At 45.3% G+C, this 11201-nt stretch overlaps 1 protein-coding gene across 1 annotated transcript in view; it reads left to right on the top strand.

The window, feature by feature from the left end:
- The first annotated feature begins 4022 nt into the window (after window positions 1-4022).
- Window positions 4023-11201, top strand: part of LOC135700391 (uncharacterized) — a 74568-nt gene continuing 67389 nt past the window's right edge. Inside the window, exon 1 of the mRNA XM_065220884.1 lies at window positions 4023-8512. Coding sequence (XP_065076956.1) covers window positions 4023-8512 — 4490 coding nt within the window. The remainder of the gene's footprint in view (window positions 8513-11201) is intronic.

The raw sequence follows: 11201 nt of genomic DNA, 5'->3' as shown, positions 1-11201 counted from the left end.
GAAAGATTGAAACCTCCAGTAGCCAATAATTGTTTCAATTCAACAGTGGCTCTTATGACCTCATCTGCCAGCCAGAGTATCATCCATTTAAGTCCCCTTTCGCATAATACATGCTCCTAACGGAAATCTGTGACCTTCGTCTTCCGCTAACTGCAATAAAACTCGAGTTGCTTGAAACAGTGCACAAGCCGTCCCTTTTTTGTTTTATTTGCTTTCCGTCGATCTTGTTTTCCGTGCTGAGCATCAATGCTACCGACGCCAGGGAGGCAGCTCCCACACCTGGACCCTACCTATCGACTTATCATACTCATGAACCGGGGACCAACGGCTTTACTTCCCTTCCGAAGGAAGGCGTGATCAGAGATGTTATGCCTCAGAACCTCCCGGCGGCGCCGACTGGGATTGAACACAGGCCTGCTGGGGTGAGAGATAATCACGCTTACCACTACACCACCGGCGCCGCTAAGCCGTCCCTTTGGATCACTATGGTTACGTCGCCAAAACAGGTGTAGTAGACTGCGATCAAATGGATGGGTTCAAATTGGCCTAAACATTTTTTCAATGTTGGCCTTGTAGACAAAATAAGGGATTCGATAATTACGTATCATGCTCAGCATGGTGGGTGTAACCGTTGGACTCGCATGCAAAACCTCATTTTGCGCTAGTTGGCTACCTGCCCTACAAGACGGGTCAAAACGATTCGTGTTTTGGTAGTTGAACTATCGGGTCGGTATATTACAAGATTAGGCAAATAAAACTGTAGATTACCTGTACATAGGTCTGCTGGGCTCCATAAGTCCTAACTGGAAGTATGCATCTCGAAAGTTTGGATCCGCTTGGGAACGTCAAACCAGCGCTAGGCAATCTTCTCGTAGCGGTCCACGTAACTTCCGTTTTGAACACGAAACACTGTTTGGCGGAAATGATTTTTGCACCTTTGCTCTTCGGGGTCAGCATAGGACTCTCGTTAATACGTTCTAGATCCCAAAGCCGTTGGAGCATACTATCATACAAGACATCGTTGAGTCTGTAGAACTTCGAGATATTACCTCCAAAATGATTTCTTCTTCTTCTTCGCATTTCAAGCTTATTGCATATCGCATATTAGCTTATTGCGTGCTCTCAACTTAGTGTTCTAGATGCACTTCCACAGTTATTAATTGAGAGCTTTCGATGCCTGTACCATTTTCACATTGGTATAATTGTGTGGCAAGTCCAATCATACTTATATGCCCAGAGAAGTCGAGAAATTTTCCAACCCGAAAATTCCTAGACCGAACCGGGAATTGAACCCAGCCACCTCCAGCATGGTCTTGCTTTGTAGCTGCGCCTTTTTCTAAGCTAAGCTAAGGGACGCTCCAGAATGATTTATTGAACTTGAAATATTAAGCCAGTACAACTATGCGTCAAAAAGAATGTTATTGAGTAAAACTACAACATGTAAACTTCAGAATTTAACAGGATGATTTGGAGAACTTTAAATATCGTGTTGAGAATCACGATATTTAAAGCTCAGTTCTTTAATATTGATATGTGCTTTTTGCAACATACAGAGACAATATTAAGGCTCATTATTTGAATGAAACTCTTTGATTGTATACGAATTCATCATTTCATCAGATTTTTGAGATCTGGAGGAGTATTGAGTGGAACCCAAAACTTGATAACATCAAACAAAATGTAACTCAAAACGAAAAAAACACATTGCTGATTTTTTATATGTTGTGTAAAAAAGCCTAAATTTTCGAGGAAACATATAAAAACGTATTGAGCCCTCTATTTACAAACCATGAAAACAAATACAATAAATGTTTTTTCAATACAAAATCCTATTTTTTTTAATATCATTATATTTTTCCAAAAAATATTTTTGAATACCTTTCATTTGACATTTTGTTCTTTGAAATCGGCCCAATGGGTTCTAAAATTCGTGCTGAATTAAATCAACCAGGAATGTTAACTGGGAATGACCAAATTTATTATTTTATTGTTACAAATCATGGTTTGATTATATGTTTTCAAAGTAATACCTTTTATAATTGGAGGATTTGGAAATTGATTAGTTCCTCTAATGCTATGTTATGAATTTATGACAAAAATCGATTTTTGGACCACCCTAACATGGAAATGGTCACCATTGTTGAAGAATTAGTTGGATAGTGAACCCTATTGCAATTATTCAGCTAGAATAGATTTGTCTCTTTTTCTCCAATGCAACACTTTCGTTGCTTATCAACCTTATCAGCTAGAGTAGGTAACGCAGATGAGCCAAAAGGCCTATTGAAATCGTGTTCCTTCGGTTCTATACACACTCTCTCTGATACTGATCGTATAGATATATAAGATAGCCAGAAATCAAACAAGTCAGTCAAAAATATAGCTTCAAATCGAACGCATCTACCGTGTTATTCTTACAAAATAACAGGCGAGCAATAAAAGGTCAAGTGACCGTTTTCAAACCCCCCAGTTTCACCGCGTAGTGTTATTCGCATATCCGAACATAAAATTTGGTCCTTCGAGCCGGATCACTTACGCGTGTGAAAATCTAGTGAACTCGGTTGCAAAGAATAGTATAGTCGTGAAAGGTGTTTATGAAATTCACGCGGATCGAACGTGAAAGTTCGTCTAATTAATCGAACTCGGTCAGTGTCGACTGTAAACGCACAGTGCCACGGGAAAAAGTCCCCTAGTGGGTGAAAATCCAATAGTGAATCCGCACAGTTCGGAAAAAATTGAAATTTAGTGCGGAAAAGAAGACGCAGTTTTCTACGTTGCAGTGATACCAGACAAAGATCATCGATCAGCGCTGCTACTATTGGGCTGGGTCACGCTTTGTAGGTTTGACTTGGGTCAACGTTCTTCTGGCTTGGCTTGGGTGGCTTTTGTTGGGCTGGACAAAGGAGGTAGGAAGAATCGATTTGCAACTCGAGACGCACTGTAAGTACGCATGTATGATAGCAGTACGGCTGCTGATCAAATAAATAGAATAACAAATTGCATAATACCGAGTGAGGACTATCGCACCGTAGATTGAACCACGGTTGATTTATTACCCCTGATTGGTTTGGTTGTGGGAGAAATCAGTTGGATATTGACGCATTTTCGAAGTTTTTTTTGCTCATCGTATGCGAAGTTGTGGTGGTGTAACATTTAACCGAGAGTTTCGTTTGCAAATTCTTTGTTTCGTTGGTCGATTTTGAAAATTTCGGCAGAATTTCTTACTCATCAATATGGCACCAAGTTTGCGTGCGCTGTCTCGTCAAGAACGTTTTTGCATGGACACGATGAACAACCTCATTAGCCTGATAACTAATTACGATGAGCAAAGGGACACCTTATTTCTCGGAGGATGGATGCAGCGGCTAGAGAAAAACTTTGCCGATTTTCAATCGAATCGCTTGCAGATGGAGCTACTTGAGGATGAGGAAGAAGATGCTGACGCAGCTGAAACAGCTGCACCTGATGAGGATGGGTACAGAAAAATTCGTGGTGATTTCGAACGAAATTACATGAAGGTGTATGGGTTTATCGCTTCTAAACTTAAACCAGAACCTACTGCATCGTCGTCAAATGTCGTGGCACCCAGAGTTACAGTTGCTGACTCATCATTCGCTCGAATAAGGTTACCAGAAGTAAAACTTCCCACTTTCGATGGTACCCTAGCAAATTGGCTTACCTTTCGTGATGCTTTTGTAAGCCTGATCGATAGTAACCCTCAACTGAAACCAATTGACAAATTTTCGTACCTTATTTCGTCTCTCTCTAAGGAAGCAAAACGGGTAATTGAGTCGATTGAAATCACCTCAGCTAATTACTCAGTAGCTTGGGGACTACTTGAGAAGAGGTTTGATAACAAAAAACTTGTCGTGAAGACATACATTGAGTCTTTGCTTTCCATCGAACCGATGCGCAAGGAATGCTACGAATCCTTGGCGCGTATCATCGATGAATTCGAGCGCAACTTAAACATGATCCAAAAGATGGATGTCCAGACAGAAGGGTGGAGTGTACTTCTCGCACATATGCTTTGCGCACGCTTGGATTGCGCAACGCTCAAGCAATGGGAACAGCATCACAAATCTACCGAAGTTCCAAGGTATGAGGATGTGATTGAGTTTATGCGCGGACATTGTTCTATCCTGCAGTCTTTATCGTCGTCGAAGCCCCGCACTGCAGACCTGCTCAAACTCGAACCAGTTCGGTCGCAGAAACCGAAGTTTAGCCATGCAGTAACTACTAACTCATCATCGAAATGCTGTCCATTCTGTACACAGTCCTCGCACTCGCCTTTCCACTGCGAGACTTTTCGCAAGCTTCCCGTTTCCCAACGGTTCGAAATAGTGAAGAAAAATTCGCTGTGCATAAATTGCTTCTCGCCATCCCACCTCGTAAAGCAATGCTCGTCCAGTTGCTGTCGAGTATGTGGACAAAAACATCATACCATGTTGCACCAAAATACCACACTTCGTTCGTCGGATGCCATTCCGAATCCCAAACCACCAACAACACATAACCAATCTCAGTCCACTCGATGTACTACAGCTGCTCCACCTCAGTCCGCCTCATCCCAGTCTTTGCAACCACCAAATGTTGTAATTCCGCCTACTTGTACCCCATCTACCAGCCATGTGTCGACTACCCTTCTCGGCAGTGTTCGAACCGTTCCTCTGACTGTGTTGCTGCAAACTGCGATGGTGAAGATCTCTGATATCAACGGGTATGCCGTGTGGGCTCGAGCTTTGTTGGATCCTGCCTCGCAGCTGAACTTGATGACGGAGCAGCTGTCACAGAAACTGAAGCTGCGACGTATCAAAACTCATCAGGAGATTGGAGGTGTAGGGAATGCCACTGTCGTTTCATCCTACGCCGTCGACGCTCGAATCGAATCACATTGTTCGAACTTCATCGCTGATTTCTCATTCCACGTACTACCGGGGATCACTCGCGATCTTCCTGCAAGGGCATTGAGCACCCAAGAGTGGAGCATACCAGTTAATCTCGTTCTCGCTGATCCTACCTTCCATCAACCTGGTCCCATCGACATGATACTTGGGATGGAGGTCTACTATGAACTCGTCGAAGAAGGTTTGGTACGTCTTGGTCCAGATCTACCAGTGCTGCAGAGAACCGTACTCGGATGGGTCGTTTCCGGCAAGGTTGGCTCATCTCCGTCACCCACAATCAGCTTTGTCCACGTCTGCAGTATCAGTTCGCTCGAAGATCAATTGGTACGCTTTTGGGAACTAGAGTCGTGCCAATCTAGCAGTACCCTATCCATCGAAGAAACGCTTTGCGAAGCGCATTTTGCAGCTACAACTACACGGGATGATACAGGACGTTTCGTAGTTCAACTTCCGAAAAGGTCGACAGTCCTCTCAACACTCGGAAACTCAAAAGAGATTGCCACTCGTCGTTTTCTCGCTCTGGAGCGACGCCTGAACGCTAATCTATTGCTTAAGAAAGCGTATTCAGACTTCATTGAGGAGTATCATCGGCTAGGACATATGGAGGAAGTCACCGATTCGGAAGAACTAAAGCCCAATACTCTTTCGTATTATCTGCCCCACCATTGTGTCGTTAGACCTGATAGCCTGACTACCAAACTTCGGGTAGTATTTGATGCTTCGTGCGCAACGGATACCGGAGTATCCCTCAACGACGGATTGATGGTCGGTCCCGTCGTTCAAGACGATCTGGTGTCAATCACTTTACGGTTTCGGATCCCTCGGTACGTGATTGTGTCGGATATTGAGAAAATGTACCGGCAAATCCTACTTTTCCTGCTTGATCGGCGTTATCTCAAGATTCTTTGGCGAAATTCTCCATCGGAACCTTTGCGAACTTTCCAACTTACGACCGTGACTTACGGTACTTCGTGCGCTCCCTACCTGGCAACCAGGTGCCTCCAGGAAATCGCTAGAATTGGAGAAGCCACACATCCAGAAGCATCTAAAGTCGTATCCAAGGACTTCTACATGGATGACCTATTAACTGGCGTTGATGACGTCAGCGAAGGGCAGCAGCTTTGTTCCCAGTTGTTGAACCTGCTTCAGTCTGCTGGATTTTGTCTTCGGAAATGGTCTTCGAATTGTCCGGAGGTCCTCAAACATCTTCCTGCAGATCTACGAGACGAACGAACAGTTTTCGACCTAAATTCTTCCTCCGCTCCGATCAAAACGCTAGGACTGAAATGGCAGACTACGACAGACGATTTCCTCTTCGACGTACCGATATGGAACGATACAGCTACAATTACCAAAAGAGTCGCGCTATCGGATGCTGCCAAACTTTTTGATCCTCTGGGACTGGTCGGTCCGGTAATCGTACAGGCCAAAATCTACCTCCAAGACTTGTGGCGGTGTCAGAAGAAATGGGATGAACCTCTCGATGATGAACTTCAGCAACGATGGCTTGAATTCCGGGAAAACCTCGAAGCTCTCCGGAATCTTTCTGTTCCTCGATGGGTTATACCAGCTATCAAACCAGTGTTGATTGAAATGCATGGATTCTGCGATGCATCAGAAAAGGCCTATGGCGCATGCATTTACCTTCGTGCTGTAGCTGATGACGGATCAGTTAAAGTAAACCTCCTCGTCGCAAAATCAAAGGTAGCCCCCCTTGGAGACTCTCGAAAGCAGAAACGGGTCTGCTTACCTAGGCTGGAACTTTCGGCAGCACTGCTCCTGGCACACTTGTTCCAGAAGGTGCAAAACGCCATCACTCTCGATACTAAGTCGTTTTTCTGGTCAGACTCCACCATTGTCCTCCATTGGCTAGCCTCTACTCCGTCCCGGTGGAAGACGTTTATTGCAAACCGGGTCTCGGAGATACAACATGCAACGGCTGGTGGATTATGGGCTCACGTCTCGGGCACGGAGAACCCTGCAGATATAATCTCTCGGGGAATGGATCCCGAGCAACTCTCATCGACCAAGGCTTGGTGGCACGGGCCCGACTGGTTAGCGCATCCCTCTCGCTTTTGGCCTGCTTTCGTGCATACATCGGATGAAGATTTCATCATGGAAGACCTCGAAGAACGACCAGTTGCCCTAGCAATCCAGACTGTTCCACCAAATCCAATATTCGCTCTACGGTCATCGTATACAGTGCTGCTGCGTTTAGTTGCGTGGGTTCGAAGATTTTCCTTCAATTCGAATCCTGCTAACCGAACACAACGTCGTAGAGGTTTTCTGACCGCAATAGAACTCGAAGAAGCCAACAGATGTCTCGTTCGAATAACTCAACATGAAACCTTTCGAGAAGACTTCGTTTCGTTGACCAACACTGGAGAGGTCAAACCGTCCTCCAAGTTGAAGGCACTAACACCGTTCGTTGAACAAGGCATCCTGCGAGTTGGTGGCCGGCTACGTCACGCTACAATTTCTTCAGATCGGAAACACCCAATGATTTTGCCCTCCAAGCACCCGTTCTCCGAACTGGTCGCTCGATACTACCATCAGAAAATGCTACATGCAGGACCGCAATTGCTAATAGCAAGCATTAGGGAGAAATTTTGGCCTTTGCGCGTTCGGAACCTTGCGCGAAGAATCGTACATTCCTGTGTCAACTGCTTCCGCTGTCGTCCAAGAATCCAACAGCAAATCATGGGCGATCTTCCGGCAGAACGTGTCTCTCCAACGTTACCGTTCTTGTGCACAGGCGTTGATCTGTGTGGTCCGATCAACTTTCGCTATCCTCAACGTAAGTCGCAGCCGATCAAGGGTTACGTTGCAGTATTCGTCTGCCTCTCGATAAAGGCAGTTCATATAGAGCTCGTGGGAGATCTCTCAACGGGATCGTTCCTTGCTGCCCTCAGGCGCTTCATCGCACGTCGAGGCAAACCAAAACTCATAGAGTGCGACAACGCACAGAACTTTCGTGGTGCTTCTCGGGAAGTAGCAGAACTTGCCAAGCAGCTTAAAGACCAGCAGTTGCAGAACGCCGTCACTCGGTCGTGTGGCGAAGACGGCATAGAATTTAAATTCATTCCTCCTCGTTCCCCAAACTTTGGTGGCTTGTGGGAAGCAGCCATCAAATCTTTCAAGACCCATCTTAAATCCACTCTTGGAAACTCGATCCTAACGGTCGAACAGCTTACGACACTTCTAGCACAAATCGAGAGTTGCATGAATTCTCGGCCTCTAACACAGTTATCGACTGACCCTGAAGACCTCGATGTCCTGACCCCAGGGCACTTCCTAATCCATCGCCCGCTCACAGCCATTGCGGAACCTTCGCTAGGAGACCTACCTCCCAACCGATTAGATCGTTGGCAGGAAGTTCAAGAATTCCTTCGTCGTCTCTGGAAGCGCTGGGCCACGGAATACCTGTCCGGGCTGCAGCCAAGAACGAAATGGACCCGCGAAAAGGACAACATCGCTATCGGAACTTTAGTTCTGGTGAAAGACGATGGACTACCACCCCTTAAATGGCGCTATGGCAGAGTGGTTCACATCTTCAGGGGAGACGACGGAAACATCCGTGTCGTCATAGTGAAGACCAAGGACGGAGAGTACAGGCGCACAATTTCCAAAATTTGCGTACTGCCCATCGACCAGTCATTGCCACTCGCCCCAAGCGAAGCCGCTGATGACCTCTGATGTACTTCGTCTCTTCCATCGCAGTGTTAACATTGCGCACCGACCGGGGGCCCGCGGGCCTCCGGACCTTGTAAGTACGTTTGGTAAATGAATTTTCAAAAAACTTAAGGAATTTTTGTCTCCCACCATGCCCGGCTGACGGACCCGTGCTCGGACGTACGAGCACAAGCGCTACGACCCACAACCACAGCGCAGGCAATTCGATTGATGGATGACGATTGATGGAGATATTAAAGGAAGGATGAACGAACGAGGCAGAAGATCGATGGACGAGAAGAACGACGGACGAGAAGATCGAAGAACAGCAGACGACCACTGACCCGATGCAAGCAGCTGATCGATCAGGGTCGGTAACCGCAACCACAGCTCATCACACGTTCGGCATTCTCTAACGTAAACAGTAAACCGAAGAGTCACATGGTAGGAGACGAAGATACCCGAATTGAGTAGTTAGCCATTTATAATTAAATAAGGTAGATAGGTTAAAAACTAGGGTTTTTAACGGTGGCCGGCGTATGTTGAAGAATTAGTTGGATAGTGAACCCTATTGCAATTATTCAGCTAGAATAGATTTGTCTCTTTTTCTCCAATGCAACACTTTCGTTGCTTATCAACCTTATCAGCTAGAGTAGGTAACGCAGATGAGCCAAAAGGCCTATTGAAATCGTGTTCCTTCGGTTCTATACACACTCTCTCTGATACTGATCGTATAGATATATAAGATAGCCAGAAATCAAACAAGTCAGTCAAAAATATAGCTTCAAATCGAACGCATCTACCGTGTTATTCTTACAAAATAACAGGCGAGCAATAAAAGGTCAAGTGACCGTTTTCAAACCCCCCAGTTTCACCGCGTAGTGTTATTCGCATATCCGAACAACCATAATGATAAAAAAACGGGTCTAATAGTTAGCGATAAGGAACAAAACTGCCAATTTCTATGAAATTCTGAGAACCAATATATCGTTTTGCTACGGAATGGTTGCATAGGAAACTAAAAGTCTAACCGGTACATTGCTGAGATTAACCACCTAATAAATTTATCAACGTAACAAACTCGAATCACAAACGATATTCAGTCTCATGTTACAAAATCCATCGCTGAGCCCCGGTTCGTACACACTTAGCACTAAATCACAATCCAACAATTGTCACGACTGACCCAGATTCGCACGCTCCTCCGCTGGCTCTCGGCCGATATGATGGGAGAAGCGGCAGACCCGACAAGACCAACTTTTATCGACTGAACTTTCGTTCTCTATCATCTTCTTTTGCCAACCGACACCGCATGTCATACAATCATGCATGTGACAGAACGCATCGCGTCTGCCACCCGTTGCGGAACAGTATGCTGCATCTCAGGGTGTTGCTCTATATAGCGTCTTCTTGTCGCAGTATGAAATAGTGCGGAACAGGCAATATCAATTCTCAGCACCACACTCTACGTATGTACTACTGCTGGCCGGGGCTGCTGGCAATTCTTCGCAGGAGCAACTTTTGCTACGGTATTCGAGGGAAGAACTTTTCCACCGGGATGTGACGCCCTCAATCGTGTGGGAGGGGGGGGACAGTTTTCAAAGGAACTACTGCACCCAATGAAAGATACAAGAACGAATATGTACTACGACGCTTCCGAGCAAATTGCATAACCAAAATCGAATGTCATAAATTTCTGATGATTGCGATTATTATTCAAATGACTGCCATCGTAAAGGAGCGGTCCCGATGTACTTTGCACTCTTCTGCAAAATAAAAAAGGGATTGGTTTGGAAAATGTGATATAAGGATAAAACCAACTCATCAACCGCATTCTGGTTTCTGAACCATCCGTCCATCATCGAATGGTGTTCCATTCCAGCGGCATCATGAAACCAATAAATCAAGCGAGGCCTCATTTATGCACCACGCACCGCAATACTCGGAATTGGCTTTCAACACAATTTCGCCCATTAAACAAGCTTGGCTGCATAGCGTGCGAGCTTTGCGTTCCAACCTCCACCCTCAGCTAGGATTGTTATTCAGCCAGGCTCGCGAGAAGCCGGATGCTTCTTCGCCAATCCAATTTCATGCTAATTTGCGATGCGTAACTCGCACCATCTGCCACAGGAAAGGCTCCGTGCAGAATCCATCCATCCATCCAACCATCCGTTCGGTTCGGTTCGGTCCGGAGAAGTTTTATCGAATTTTACAAATTTTATCAAGGCATCATTTTCCACATTGAATTCCTTTCGGAAACGGGATTCGGATAACACCGCACGAAGGTGCATGAGCGAAAATGATTAGCATTCTCCGTATTGTTTAGACTGAGTAGAGACGGTGCGAATCGTTTCAGTGATTTCGGTGTTCCATTGCGGCATCAGTTGCATGGATTAATGTGGACTACCCGTGATCCTCGTTTTCTTTTTTATTAATAATGTATATGCTCTTGCCGTTTATTCGAATTCAAATTAGATTACCGGCCAGTGTGTACAGATTTATATTAGGTTAATTCTGGGGCAAATATCTTGTGTTCCGTAGAATTGCGTCGGACCTTGCATTCTGGGTGATTATTTAAAGCTCAATGTCAGCAATATAAGTAGAATTCTAAAGTGAGAAGAAAAT

Source organism: Ochlerotatus camptorhynchus, unplaced genomic scaffold, assembly GCF_037179485.1.
Source record: "Ochlerotatus camptorhynchus isolate MF236.1 unplaced genomic scaffold, CSIRO-AGI_Acam_v1.1 ptg000135l, whole genome shotgun sequence".
Classification (NCBI taxonomy): domain Eukaryota; kingdom Metazoa; phylum Arthropoda; class Insecta; order Diptera; family Culicidae; genus Ochlerotatus; species Ochlerotatus camptorhynchus.
This window is presented reverse-complemented; position numbering and strand designations above follow the sequence as displayed.